The sequence below is a fragment of the Pyrenophora tritici-repentis genome, chromosome 10 (assembly GCF_003171515.1).
Source record: "Pyrenophora tritici-repentis strain M4 chromosome 10, whole genome shotgun sequence".
NCBI lineage: Eukaryota > Fungi > Ascomycota > Dothideomycetes > Pleosporales > Pleosporaceae > Pyrenophora > Pyrenophora tritici-repentis.
This window is the reverse complement of record NC_089399.1, coordinates 3,390,285-3,405,295: the sequence shown is the minus strand read 5'-3', so window position 1 is coordinate 3,405,295 and position 15,011 is coordinate 3,390,285. Positions and strand designations below refer to the sequence as shown.

Here is a 15,011-nt window from a genome sequence, read left to right as displayed (position 1 = left end):
AAGTGGCCAGTCTAACATACCTCGGCGACTTTCAGACATGAAGCCACGCAACAACATTTAACCGTGAGTGGGACTTGAGACTAATCACTCACATCTAGCAGTTGCTTTATCCGCGCCCTACCATACCATTTAGTCAAAACACACGGGAACATCTGGGGATACAGCACCTCACTCACTATGACTGAAACCACCCGAGTTTAAAAAAGCGAGAAGACGACGTGGAGCTTTACACGGCTAGTCATGTCATACTTTGCTCGATCGTAACGAACAAAAGGGCTTGATCAGAGATTATAGTGTTTTTTCTCGTGTGCAAAGGTGGTACGGCGCTTGCAGGCCTCCATGTAATATTTCCAACACCCCAGTCCTCAGTAAGACTAGGATGACAGTTAGATGGAAGTTTTCCAACTTGGTTCAACGCGGTCGTGTTTTTAGTATTGCCCTAAATCGCCTTCCGGTAACACTCTAGCATCGACTAGAGAAGAATACACAATACCCTAACACTGAGATTTGCATACGCAAGAGATAAGACATGCGGCACACTATAGCGAATACTGAACATGAAGATACATGTTTAATACCAAATTCGCGATAATTTGGGAAACAAAAGTTCGACATCAACCAACATTCTCCCACCTTGGATAGCTAACACCTCAATACATCTGTCCCACTGCGCGATCTAAAGCAACACATCGACATCTACATTTAAAGTACCATTAAAACACTCCCTATCGTATCGCCATTGTACATTACTACCATACCAGCTGCCTAGAACACCCTACCTACTTATAGGATGGATCCTATCAAGTGGTGAAATTCGAATCCTGACTTCAACACACTTTCTTGCCACCCTTCGTCCCTCACATTCCTACTCATTGTCTACTGTTCCAGACGCACGCCTCACGTCTCAACCTCTTTGTCCACAAAGCCGTGTCTCACAAAGCAGTCTTTGTGCCCCTTTTGTGCAGTCGAAACAAATTCTAGCAAATACAACAAAGAATCTCATTTGCAAGCAAGTCACAAGATATCGGACGTTGAAGCCAGGAAGCACAGTGCCAGCGAGGAGTGAGTAAAAAGGCTATTGAACCTCCTATTCAGACCCTCCTGGGGTAATTTGAATGAGGTAGTGATGGTAGTGTTGTGGTGATTGAGATTATATAAAATACTTCCTGTGTTGGTTGGCTTTGCACTAAGTGCGTAAAGGGAAATAACGATAACTAGGAATGCATTCTGTTCGGTGGTTCTAATTGATATCTACGAACATAGGTGCTACGAAGGTATACCTAAGCTCTTGCGCAAGGTGGGCCGAAGTCGGGCCGAAGTGTCCAGCAGCCGACGTCTCTACCGATACTCACGATCCGACACTGGAAGTCTTTTCTTTCTGGATAGCTAGTAACTCTGCTTGTATCGGTAGTGACAGTGTATAGCATTAAACATCAAAGCTTGTTGGCCTCTGCACCCATCCATCTACTCGGACTGTCAGCTTATTGCCGTCAATAAAGCGTTCAAGAGCGCGGTTTGGCGATGCCTTCGTGAAGGCGTCTGCAGGATTGTCTTCGCCATTGATCCAGCGGATCTCCGTGATCTCGCGACGCTCATATGATTGGCGCAGCGCCATAATATCGATCATGAGGCGCTTCTCCTTCGTTGTCCCAAGCTTTACTAGGCACTCGTACAAGGAGTACGAGTCTGTACAGATAACCAAGGGAATTGCAGGTAGTCCAAGTCGTTCTGTAACTATCCTTAGCGTGGTTGCAACCGCGATGCCTATGTCAAAGCCGTTGACCATGCCGTAGATCTCTGAGGCCAGTACGCTCCGTGTGATGCGCTTGCACTTTGTAGAGCTGTAGTGGATCACGTTGCCTTGTATTGTGAAGGTGTTGGCGCCAATGGACTCGTTGACGAGCATGAGGACAAAGCCTAGCTGTGAGCTGAGGTCCTTGTTGTTGGCAAAGGAGCCGTCTACAAAGACTATCAACTTAGCCTCCGTAAGGTTGACAGTGACGTAGCGTAGGCCACGAGTGAGATTCTCCATCTGCCATTTCAGGCGCTTGTTGAGTGCCTTAATGTCCTCGTCTGATGGTTGCTGCGCTTGAGCAGCTACGGACAGATCAAATGATGCCTCTGGTTGGCATGTTGATGCGATGTACGCTCCGCGGGCGCGTTGCTCGGTGTACTGTTGCGCGCGGTCGGGTGCCCTAATATCAACAAGCCTGATCCTTCCTCCTTGTCCTTTCTGCCTGAGGATTAAGACTCTGCTGGCGTCCATCGTAAGTGTACATCCATTAAAGTCTAACTGCACCTCTGGTGTCAGCATAGCCTTTGGTTTTGATCTAAACTGCGCCTTCTGGATCTTTTTCTCTTCGCGTGATAAGAACGCGGTCGTTCCGAGCATGAGGGTGTCGTCTGTCTGCATACCGACGATGTCGAAGACGTCTGCGTCGTCGCTGTTCGTGATCAACAGGCATGGGTCGTACGTAGATGTTGACATATCTAGTTCCTTGCAGTGGTGTCCGTGATATGTTGTCCACCAGTGGACTCCTGCCTCCGCGATCCCATATAGTGGCTTGATCACGTGGAGTATCGTGCCTTCTGGATATCGATGTACCAGCTCGGTAGGGAGGTGTGCGAGTATCGTCCTCTTCAGTGTTGTCTGAGCCTGTGGGTATGCCTGCGTAATATCACGTAGCTCAACGCTCATGCCGCTTTGTACTAGCCCAGGCGCCAGCGACATAATCAGGCGCTGGCTACATCGCTGGATGGTTGGCGACTGCGTTAAGATAGCCTCCTTGCCATAGTCTTGGTAGCCTTGGATAACCAGACGGGATTTCTCATAAGGCTTAGTTGTCTTTCCCTTGACCTCACGTACTAGGCGTGACTTAAAGATCCGGATCTTGCTGTGTAGCCTCTCGTCGTATTGCTCAAACTTGAAGACTCCACGACCTACTAGGTCGCTGATCTCTTGGTCATCAGACGCTTCAAAGGGGGCGCCTGAGGTTGTGATCACGCCATCGTTCCGTAGCTTGATAGCTAGCTCAAGATCGTCCTGCTCCTTCTTGGTGATGTACGCGTGCGCCTTCCGCTTGTTCTTTGACCCTGGAGGGCGGCCTCTTCTACGTGGTTGCGCTGCCGGAGGTACTGCTATCGGCTCGTGCGGCTCATTCGGCTCATTCGGCGCGTGTGGCGCATCAGGGTCGCTCCACAGGTGGTCTGGTCTGTAGTATGGCTTAACGACAGTTGATCTGAATGTCGCTGGACCATTAACCATGTCGACAGTGATGTTGTGGCCATCTGTACTGGCGATCTTGTACGGGCCATTCCAGCCATCACTCTCTCTCCATACTAAGACTTCGCTCTGGAGTGGGAGCGCGAGCATGTCTGCAGTGGCTGGTCCATTGCGGGTGTTCAAGGCGTCTGCAACTTGGCGCTCTGCAGTGAGCTTGCGCAGGGCTTTCGTCGCCTTTTGAATAGCCTCGCTGCGTTTGACCATTGATGGTGATGGCGGTGACTCTGCAGTCATTCGTGGGTACGCTCCAAAGACTAGTAACGTCGGGACTAGTCCATCAGGGCCAGCAGTATCGTTAACAGCCTTCACAGCCATCTGGAGAATCGCGTCGTCGGACATAGTGTCAGTGAGTTCTGCATGGAGTATGTCCCATGCCCGGCGTAGAGGGGCATGGTACCTCTCAGTTTTGCCGATAGACCAGTGCGCCTCCGTAGGTACTTGCTTGCATGTGACTCCCATGATCTTTGCTTCTGCGCGGAACTCTGCGCTCGCGAAGTTAGTACCTGCATCATGCGTGATGATGTCGGGTGGTCCCTGGTAGGTGTCGATCCATAGTATCCGCAGTGCTTGCCATGTTTCTTTAGCTGAGATAGCGCTGAGGAACCTCGCGCCTTGAAACGCTGTTGAGGAATCGACCACATGCAGTACAGGTTTGTTGCTTAGGTACATTACGTCCACCAGGATCTCATAGTTGAAGTGGTGATCATCCTTAAGAGTGAATTTGAATCGGCGCGGCGCGGAGCTGTGGAGCTGGCAGTGGTGGCAGAACTTAGTGACTTCTTCTAGGGTTCTTTCTTCGAAGTCGTTATGGCCAGCATCCTTTAAGAGTTTGACTAGTCGCGTAACAGCTGGGTGTCCAAACCGTCGATGGAGCCGTCGCAATTCTGTCTCCGTTAGGAACATAGTTGCTCTCTCTCTCTTGTTTAGATGGAACCAAGGATGTCCCCATTTGCGAATCACCGGGATGTGTACGTCATCCTGAACCAGCTCGTCTGTCGTATTGTTGAAGTATACCTTTAAGCGGTCCATGTCTGCAAGGCATAGCAAGAACGGCGTAGGCGCCTCGAGCACTTCGAAGTTGATTTTTCCGATCTCCGTAGAGACCTGCACGGTGCCAATCGACGCTGTAGCCTCGCCTTTTCCGAATTTAATAGACGCTTTCCCTGCTGTAGATGTGTCTAACTTAACCGTCGGATCTTCTCTCGTAAGTGCGAGGTATTGCTCCTTGCCGACCGTGGATACGTTTGCAGCGCCTGTATCTGGTAGGATTCCTTGGTACACAGATCGTGTGTAGCGGTCCTCAAGCAGGAACTGCGATGCTGGTGCTGACGGCGCGTCTCGGCTGTATATGTCGTCGCCCGAGATATGATGCAAGAACGCCTGGTCTGCAAGGCATTGCTCCTTGAAGAACTGGTGTTCAGAATGTGCTTCCGCGACGTCGTCATCCTCGTCATCCTCGCAGTCTTCCTCCTCTCTCCAGCCTCTCTGATTGTACTGGCTGGTGTGCTCGATCCCTTCGTATTCTGCAAGATGTACGGAGAAGTCCTCAGGGGGCTGTGCACCTGTAAAGTATAGCGTAGAGAAGAACTGCGCACGGGCATCTTTGCGCTCTTTATCTGTGTGGTTGGTAGACCAGCATCCTTCCTTCCGGCAAACAAAGCATTTCTTCCTCCAACGTGGCTTGAATCCTCGTCCGTTGTCGTCGCGCTGCTCGCCTCCTCGGTATGCTCCTCTGGATCCGCCTCTGAATCCTCCTCCACCTCGAGATCCACCTCGGATCCTTCCATTGCCGTTGTATCGGCGGTCTAGGTAGTATTGATCTTCTGTGACCAACTGGGCGGTGTGTTGCCGTGCTAGGTGTGTTTCCACTGCGGATCGTAGATCTGAGAAGAGTCCTTCACAGATTGTGGCTGGCTTGAACAGTGCCATCTCAAGTTCTGGTACTCCTCGGCAGGCATTGATGACCGTAGTGCGGAGGGCATCCTCACCCTCAAAGTTCTTGCCAAGGGCACGCTGGCATAGCTGCAGCTTGTCAAGCAGGATCTGCAGAACCTCGTGTAGTCCCTTATCAGGGTTCTCTGCGCGGGTGCGAGCGAAGGTTGTAGTCGTCCAGTCTGTGTAGTAGTGCTGGTGATGGACGTCATGGTCGAAGTGGTTTTTGATTGCCATGTACGCATCAGCAAAGCTATCATCTCTCTCTACAACCTGTATGTAGAACGTCTCTGCACGCCCGGTAAGGATACGGGGAAACACTGCGTGAAACTGCTCCTCCTGGATATCTACCTGCCAGCAGATGCTGAAGAAGATCTTAATCTTATCGTCTAGGAGATCGTACGCATTCCCTGTATACTTGTTGCTATTGTCCCATAGCTTAGAGAACTGCGTGATCGTATTGGCTTCGAGCCGATCGTTGCGAGACCATCGCGGCGGTAGCGTCTTGTACGGGTCATGTGGTAGGCCAAGGGGTCTGTCAGGTACTCGGTTTGTAGGTTGCTGAGGGAAAGGTGTCACCTCGCGGTATGCGGTCGCTGGGGGTCGTGTCTGTGTCTGCGGGTACCATTGTTGTGGTTGCATAGCCTGCTCCGTTTGTCGAGGCTGTGGTCCTGCATAGGCATTGATCGCGTAGGGCGGTTGTTGTAGCTCTTGATATTGCGGGTGGCTTCGAACGCCTTGTCTCACTCTATACTGCTCGCCCTGTGACGGACGTTGTGGCTGCGGCTGTAGCGGTTCCAGTGGCTGCGTCTGTTGCAGTGGCTGCTGCGCTTGTCTATCTATAGGGGCTGCTAGATGTGCGTTCTGCTGACGCTGGTACGCCTCAGAACGTTCGTCAAACTTCTCGGCCTTGAACTCTGCAGGGTCCCATTCGGGAGCGTTTTCTCCTCCTAGTAAGTTGAAGAGGGAATCAGCTACTCTAGCCCGAAATTTGCCTGTATAGACTCCCCTATACCGGAGCACAGTCTTCAGAGATCTTAGCGTAGTGCGCTCAACCTTCTGGAATAGCTCTCGTGTCCATCCTTCAAAGTCCCATTGGTAGTCGAAGTATAGTCTCTCATCCCATTCCATTCCTACATGGTAGTCGTGGATAGCCTTCGCGACCCAGGTTGTTGCGTGCGTCTCGTCTGCATCCTCTGGTGCGGGTACACCCCAGAGAGATGGGTTGATATAGTCAAACGTGACTGTGTATGGACAGTGTCGCATAAGGTGTTCAGCAGTAAACTTCGCTCCTGGGGATATAGTTTCTGCGCGCTTGCTTGTATTGCGTTCGGATGGATAGTTGAGTAGTTGCTCTTGAACATCAGCGTCTGTATCGCCAGAGTTGCTCTGGCTGCCTGCCATCGTGCCGGTGTATATTGACGCGTTGCCTTGTCTTGTCTAGCTGGTTGGTCGGTTCCAGCGCTTGTGGTTGTACGTGATAGGATCGTCCGGGGACGCTCGTACGGAATCGCTACGCGTTGCTGACGCACTATAGTCGTCCCGAGACTTCTCGCGTCGGGATATCAATAGTCTGTCGCTCTGCGCTGCTGACGTGCTGTAGTCGTCCCAAGACTTCTCGCGTCGGGATTTCAACAGTGTGTCTTTGTGCGTTGCTGACGCGCTGTAATCGAGCTTCGGCCTGGATTAGCAGCTTAGAGGGAGGTTTTGATCGCTATGCGTTATCTCTGCCTCGCTCTGTTCTTAGCACAGAATCTTCTCTCAGGAGTATAACGTCGTGCGTTAGGGAGGCTGTCAAAGATGCGGTCTGTCTCTTCTTCCTTGCTGTCTGTGATCGCCTCAAGCAATCACTGATCAGTGTTGGTTGGCTTTGCACTAAGTGCGTAAAGGGAAATAACGATAACTAGGAATGCATTCTGTTCGGTGGTTCTAATTGATATCTACGAACATAGGTGCTACGAAGGTATACCTAAGCTCTTGCGCAAGGTGGGCCGAAGTCGGGCCGAAGTGTCCAGCAGCCGACGTCTCTACCGATACTCACGATCCGACATCCTGCGTCTAACAGAGGAATTATTTCGATATAGAGAAATCTACACTTTGCGTAAACAAGAAAGTTCTACACCATCGATTTATACCACAGTCCGCAACAATCAATTAAGTGGGTCCTAGAAGGTTCAGATTGGATTGATTGATTACCGCTTTAAGCCTAGTAGTTACCTATAGGAGTTTAAGCCCTACCTAGATAGGTAAGTGGGTCTAGGAGAGTGACCGGATTGAATTGATTGTTGCGGAGTCTAATTTATACATTTCAAACAAGATACAGGACCGAATCCTGTACTCAACATCACATAAAAAAACTAATCACGACGAACATCACAGCCATGTACACCATACTCTTCCTCCCCCTTCTCACCCTCCTATCAACTCTCACTCTAACAACCGCCCTCCCACCCCGTCCAAAATCCAAGTACCCCCTCCCCTACCACCACCCCATCGCCCGCAGCACCTGCCCGACCACCCACCTCCCAACCACCGCCCAATACCAATCGGCGCTATCATCCTACTGCGCACACTTCCCCGACTCCCTAACCCCCACAAAAGCCTCTCGTATACACGTACGAGCTCACCGACGGGCGCGGGTACCCGATCAAGTGGATCCTCAGCACCACGTGGGACGACAATGGGAACCGGGCGAACGGCGGCAGCGAGGGCGTTATGACGGTTCAGCAGGATAGTTGCGAGGAATGGTTTAGGGCGTTGGAAAATGCTTGTGAGGGGGGACTTATGCAGGGGGGGGAAGACCAATGTGTTGGAGGGGAGGGTCAAGGGGGCGAAGGTTTGGGTGGAGACGAGGCAGATGAATGGGGATTCGTTTGTGCCGCCACAGGAGTAGGTGAGGATGGAGATTGGAATCGCAGTACGCGGGATTGGAGGGGTGCTTGGATTCTGTTGAGCGGGGGGCGAGACGGGGCTTTTTGCGAGGGAGTGTCGTCTATCTGATCGCTGTGGCAAGGGCTTTCCTTTTCGTGGTTGATCTTTTGTTTTGCTTTCTGGTTTTCTTGCGTCTCTCATTCGAATCTTGGATGGATCTTTTTGTTGGATAGATATCATGGCACTGCTCTGGTAGATATGTTATTTTGTATCATCTAGCGTGTGTATTTACAAAATCGTGTTCAGCAGTTATTCATTTATAGTCTGCCGCGTGTCAAACCTCTTCAACTCCTTTGGGATACATGATATTTCACCCTTGCGCTCCGCATAAGACTTTTTTTACAGTAGCTTCAGTGCCACTACGTGAGGGACTTACGTGCTACATCCGCCAGTTCTACTGACCCTGAAGGCTTGTCCATATAACAGTAAGACTGAGTTCAAGGTGCTACGTCCGCTGCATTTGCTCACCCGGAAGACTTACCTGCACAATATCAAGACTGAAGCAAAGGGATAGGATCGTGTAGGGGCATTCATAGATGTCTCAAGTAGATAAAACTGTGGCAATACTCGTGGAACTAGTTTAGACGGGTTCTTTGACTCTTTGTTGCCTCGTTTCTTTCACTCCATTTACATCAATTTGCACGTGTGTACAGTGTGTAGTATTACACATAGACAACATGGATACAAGCCACGCGTAGCTGCTTAAAGTATTCTTAATATTGTACTTTGGGCTGTGGATTTGCTTGATATTGTACTGGAAATAGTCGATTCTACTATATATAATATCAATTTTCTATTCCCATCAGTACGCAACTACACACCCACACATACTTTGAACCCCATCAACAACATGTACGTTACTCCAACCATCCTACTCGCCTTCGCGGCCACTACTCTAGCCACCCCTCTCACTGTAGAAGAAACGTTCACTGACAGCTTCAACGCTACCCTCATCCCCCGCAAAAACCTCAACGCCTGTCTCGCCAACGAGAAACACAACTTACAAGACAGCGTCTACTTGGATGTCATGAATCAATTCTGCGATAATCACACACCCACAGAGATTGTCGCGGACACACCACTCGTCTTTACCTACGACGTCACCGCCTACGACGACAAGCCCATCCGCTGGATCTTCAAAGTCAGCATCGATTCCACCTTCAGAGTCGGCATCGATCCTGGTTCAGGACGCGATACAACGAAGTATGCCTTTACGATGACTAACCAGCTTTGCAAGGACAGATTCAAGGGATTTCTGCAGGGAGAAGGTGGCGGCATGCCCAAGGTGTACTGTGAGTGGGACGACGACAAAAAAACCAAGGACGTTCTTGTGCTGGGGGGCAGTTTGAGGGAGGATTTGGGGAAAGTTGGAAATCAGTGGGCTTTTGGGGAGGCGATTTGGGAGACTAGGGAGAGGAACGGTTGATTTCATCGTTATTGCGGCTTGTTCATTTCTTCAACCAAGGCTCGTATGACGCCTTCTACCACTATGCACTGCGTCTGACCCACTGCTCTTTTTGAGTTGGTGTGGATCATGTCCTAGCCATGTATGAAATCATTTTGTATTTTTTCTCGCAAACATTGTTTTGCACACTTTGCACACGTCGTAATACTGAGGTGGTGATCCAGAAAGCGGCGCTGCAGGTGTCATTTGTTGCATCACGACTGCCGGCATGGTGAGGGATGCGGTTGGGGCAAAGTGGAGGCTAGCGGGCGGCGGTGTACTAGGCTAGCCTCTGTCGACGGGATTGGAAATGGTGGGGATCGGGAAGCAGGGGTGCAGGCAGTAGCTTCGAGGACATTCTAGAGGCTGGCCACATGTGCGTGATCTGTCCATCACGGCAGTACACCCATTGCGACCGCTTTTTGCTTGCTGTGGTTTTCTTCCTACGCATATAGTCAATTGGACCCCGCATCTTCTTGTGAAATCACGCTATGACCTACTGAGACTAGCGCCTTTATACAAAGACCCTGCGTACCGAATCTCCGACCGAGCTTCCAGTGACAGTCCATTTACATTTCCTGGTACGCACAGCCAACGCACTAAATTCTCCCAGCAAGAGGGGAGAGCGACCCAATTCCATCCGACACCATCGTGCTGACCTTGGTTATCAGAACAGCCCCCGATTATTTGAACGCCGACTGCAAACTGGCTTCCCTCTCCTAAGCCCGTCCACCCACCGTCCACGCGAATACCCTTTGGTCTACTCGAAACGGTCTACACTCAACTATGGCATCTGAAGCAGTCGCCAGCTCGGCCACTGAGGGTCTCACCCCAGCCCAGAAGCTCATGCAAGAACATGCCGACCACCATGTCACCGTCGAGGACGTTGTCGACGAGGAGGATATCGCCCATCCTCCTGCCGCCGCCAAGTCTGCCGACGATGGCTCTACTCCTCTCAGTGAGAAGGCTGCTGGCAAGCAAAAGGCCGATGCCGCTCCTGCTGCCCCGAAGAAGCCGGCCCTGAACACTTCGTCTGAGGAGGCCTTTCCAGCCCTCGGCCCCGTCAAACCTCGCGCTCAAGCTGCTGTCGCGCCTACCTGGGGCAAGAAGCCTGCCTCTGTTACCTCCAACGGCGTCAATGGCAGTGCCGCCAGCAATGGCACGTCCACCCCGATCGCCATTGGCCGTGGCCCCGCCCTCCCGTCTATGAACATCCCCGGCAAGCACACGGAGCGCATCTCTCTCGCTACTCACCAGGTCGCTAGCCGCGCTGAGCTGAAGAAGCCCATCAACGAAATTGTCCGCGACATCAACAGGCGTTCCAAGGCTAAGCTCGAGTACAAGCAGGCACCAGGAGGTCTCGTCTTCGAGGCCACCGGTCCGGTTGAAGCTGTCCGCCAGGCTCTCAAGGAAGTCGCCAATGAGGTTGGCTCCAAGGTAGGTCACGCATGAAGTCTGATAGAACCAAAACTAACTCTCGCCAGCAATCCGTCGATGTCCCTGTCCCTGCCTCTGTCCGCGCCCACATCATCGGTCGTCAAGGTTCCAAGATCCAGGAAATCAGCAAGCGCACCGGTGCCCGCATCAACGTCCCCAAGCCCGAAGCGGGTGAGGATGAGGATACCATTATCAACGTGCACATCGAGGGCAATGCTTTGACGGCTGAGATGGCTCGTCGCGAGATTGATGCTATTGTCAACGAACGCACCTCGACTGTCAACCTCCGCCTCAAGGACATCCCTGCCGAGTTCTATCCTTTCCTCGCAGGCCCGAACAACGTTCATACTGATAGGCTTGTGCAGGGTCGTGACGTGAACATCCAGATCCCAACCTACCACACCTGGCAGTCGCAGGCTCCCCCTCAGGCCTCCCGAGGCCAACCCGTTCCTTTTGCTCCCCAGGCCAACTTCCCCATTCAGATCTCTGGTGACCGCGCCGCTGCCCAGGAGCTACAGGCTGAACTCGAACGCCGTGCTCAGCAGCTCCGCCAGCAATTGGCTATTGAGCAGCGATCCATCGAGCGTGGTAGGCACCAGTTCATCGTCGGTGACCGGGGCCACTCTCTCCATGACTTCTTGGAGGAGACTGGCTGCAGCATCGTCATGCCTCCTAGCTCGGATGATAGCGAGACTGTCTATATTGTTGGCCCACCCAATAAGATTGAGCAGGGTATTAACAAACTCGAGGACCTCGCCGCCAGCATGACCATGGCCACTGCTGACGCTGCTCGCGAGCACAGGGGTCCTAATGCTCAAGCACATGCACACAACATCACCCGCTACTTACGTCAACGCAAGGCTTTGGCTGACCTTGAGCGCAAGCACGAGGCCAGTATCGTCGTTCCCACTGACCGCGACGCCCCCACTGGCTGGGAGATTTATGCGCGTGACGGCAAGAACAGCATGAAGGCTCGTGGAGACATCATGAGTGTCTTTGCGTCTCACCCTCCCAGCAGGTTTGCTACCATGAACGTAGATCCTTTCTACCACCAGTTCCTGCGCCAGCGTAACGCACCAAAGGTTCGACAGGACCACGGTGTGCACATTGTCTTCCCCGACGAGTCTGAGCAATCACCAGAATTAGTCCTCGTTTACGAAGGCCAGACTCCATATGAGGAATATGCTATTCCGCGCGGCGCACCCTCTCCAGCTGAGATCAAAGCATACCAGCAAGGTCTGCGCGACGCTCAGCAATACATCCTTGGCCTGACCAAGGACCAACCACAAATCGAAGCCCGTGGTCTTGAGTCCAACCCCAAGTTCCATCGCAAGATTGAGCAGTTTGTCAACGACTCACAAAAGGGACTTACTCCTGACCAAGTCCCTGTCCAGGCTTTGTTCGGCCAACGACGGCCTGAGGCCCACAGCCAGTCCAATAACAGCTTTGCCATTCGTGGACCTGCGAGCGCGGTTGACGAGCTCAACGCTAAGATTCTTGCTTTCATTGAGCAAGCTGAGAAGGATGAGCTTGAGCGCAACCATGTCACCGCCTTCGACTACCCACAAAAGTATGCAAGCCATCTTGTTGGCAAGGGTGGAGAGAACATTCAGCGTCTGCGCCAAAAGTACGATGTCGATGTTCAGATCAACGATGGCAAGGTTGAGCTCAAGGGACCTTCTGCCAAGGCCCAACAATGCAAGAAGGATATCCTTGACATGGCTAAGAAGCTTGAGGACGAGGCTACTCACATCCTAAAGGTCAAGCCCCAATACCACCGTGACCTCATCGGCAGCGGTGGTAAACAAGTTGAGCGTCTTCAGGACCGTTACAGTGTGCGCATCAACTTCCCCCGACGAGCGCAAAACGATGACGAGGCTGGTGAAGCATCGTCACAGAAGAACGTTCGTAGTGGTCAGAACCAGGATGAGGTCATCATCCGCGGACCCAGGAAGGGTGCTGACGAGGCTCGTGATGAGGTGCTCAGTCTGCTGCAGTACCTCATGGACAACTCACATACCGACACTGTCTCGGTTGCGCAGAGCAACATCCCGCGACTGATTGGATCAGGTGGTCGCGAGATGGAGAACCTCCGCTTGGAGACCGGCTGCCAGATTGATGTTCCTGGCGCCCGTGAGGGCGCTGATCCTTCTGGTCGCGCAGAGATCAAGCTCAAGGGTACCAAGAAGGCTGTTGAAGAGGCAAAGAAGATCCTCCAACAGCGTGCTCGGGAATTTGATGACACTGTTGTTGAGACTCTTGACGTGGACAGGAAGCACCACAGGAACCTCATTGGAGGCAGCGGCGCAAACATTCGCTCCATTGTTACTTCAGCCGGCGGACCAGACAACTCTCGTGATTTGGCCCGTATGGTGCGATTCCCTCGCGCAGAGTCAGATGAATCGACTATCCGCGTAGAAGGCCCTAAGACTGTGGTCGAGAAGATCATTGCTGCATTGAAGGCACAGGCGGCCTCGTTGGAGAACCAGACTAGCGAGACCATTGAGATCTCTCCAGACAAGCACCGTCTGCTCATCGGTCGTGGTGGCGAGACACGTCGCTCTCTTGAATCGCAGCTCAACATCCAGTTGGATATCCCCAAGCAGACAACGACTGGCGCAGCCCGTAGTCAGGTCAAGATTACTGGTGAGCCTGCCGCTGTCGAGAAGGCCAAGGAGCACATTCTCGAGCTCGTTAAGGGCCAGGAAGGCGAGACTATCCAGGTCCCACGATACCTCCACCACACCATCTCAGACAACGGCCAGTTCTTCCGTCAACTCCGCAACCAGCTCAAGGTTACTGTCGACCATGGCAGTGAACAGCTTCCTCCCAAGCCTGCGCAGACCGAAGCTGGAAAGGCTAGGAAGGGTGCCAACGGCGCTCTGCCTTTGATCACCGACGATGCTACCTCAGGAGCCGATGAGCACTCATGGGAGATTGTCGACAACAATGCACCTGAGGAGGGTGCCGATCTTACGGCTACCATCCCCTGGATCCTACGCGGTCCTACTGAGAGCTTGTCCAAGGCCCGCCAGAGGCTTGAGCAGGCCATTGAGGCTGCTTCCAAGCCTTCCTCTACTGGTTACCTCATCCTGCCCGACCCTCGAAGCTACAGGTAAGTTTCTTACGTCCTCATAACTTGATGAATTATCACTAATATATCACAGGCTCGTTGTCGGACCTGGAGGTGCCACCATCAACGATCTTCGCAAGAAGACGGGTACCAAGATCCAAGTCCCCCGTGACCAGGCCAAGGATGAGGCCATTGAGATTGTCGGTACCAAAGACGGTTGCGAGGAGGCTCGCAAGCTGATCCTCGACATTGTCTCCAAGGGTGGTAACGGTGGCCGCCGAGACCGCTCTTAAACAACTGTACATGTACAAAAAACTGACTATACTGGGGGGAATATGGGAATACCAAGAGCGGTGAACGTTCTGACAGGTGCGGCGTCACCAACATAAAAATCTTGGGGTTCATGATATAGGTGTGGGTTGGATTGATGATGCCCCATCCTGCTTTTGATTTGTTCGGGCACTTTGGAAGCACATGGATCATCTTATTCTTTTTCATGTTGTGACGACTAAAAACGATGTGGGGTGGTTATGTAGTTTATGAATATCACTAGTTTTACGTTTTCATGATGGTTGGTCATTTGATTCATAAAGGTGTTTGGGTATTGTTTGTGTGAACTTTTATCTATCTGGGCAAGCATTAATATGTAGACTAAAGTGCGCATACACAGTCATTCGGCATCTACATACCCAAAGCAAAATATGTATCATCGGTTAAGCAACTTTTGGCAAGCTTCTTGTTTGGAAGTACGGAAGAATTGTGATGACATTTCGTGGTTGCATATGACCCCTGTAGGGCGAACAAGGTACACTGCAATAGGCAGCTTCCGCGGAAAACCCACGCCTCACCCCGCATGGTGGCTGTAATGAACTTGTACCAGGAAGGCGACCCGAAAACTTATGTTAGAACAC

The 15,011-nt window shown here is 52.0% G+C and overlaps 3 protein-coding genes across 3 annotated transcripts; 2 read left to right on the top strand and 1 right to left on the bottom strand.

Annotated features, from left to right (window-relative positions):
- Positions 1-1,426: 1,426 nt before the first annotated feature.
- Positions 1,427-6,619, bottom strand: PtrM4_051380 (DUF1421 multi-domain protein; the record flags this gene model as incomplete). The annotated part of the gene is made up of 1 exon (XM_066104909.1): positions 1,427-6,619. The coding sequence occupies one exon, from the start codon at positions 6,617-6,619 to the stop codon at positions 1,427-1,429; it is 5,193 nt and encodes a 1,730-aa protein (XP_065959473.1).
- A 2,377-nt stretch (positions 6,620-8,996) lies between these two features.
- PtrM4_051370 (uncharacterized protein) lies at positions 8,997-9,572 on the top strand (the record flags this gene model as incomplete). The annotated part of the gene is made up of 1 exon (XM_066104908.1): positions 8,997-9,572. One exon carries the CDS (start codon positions 8,997-8,999, stop codon positions 9,570-9,572), a length of 576 nt encoding a protein of 191 aa, XP_065959472.1.
- Positions 9,573-10,376: 804 nt separating this feature from the next.
- Positions 10,377-14,393, top strand: PtrM4_051360 (RNA binding effector protein Scp160; the record flags this gene model as incomplete). The annotated part of the gene is made up of 3 exons (XM_001936914.2): positions 10,377-11,027; positions 11,075-14,142; positions 14,195-14,393. The coding sequence occupies 3 exons, from the start codon at positions 10,377-10,379 to the stop codon at positions 14,391-14,393; spliced, it is 3,918 nt and encodes a 1,305-aa protein (XP_001936949.2).
- Positions 14,394-15,011: the final 618 nt, after the last annotated feature.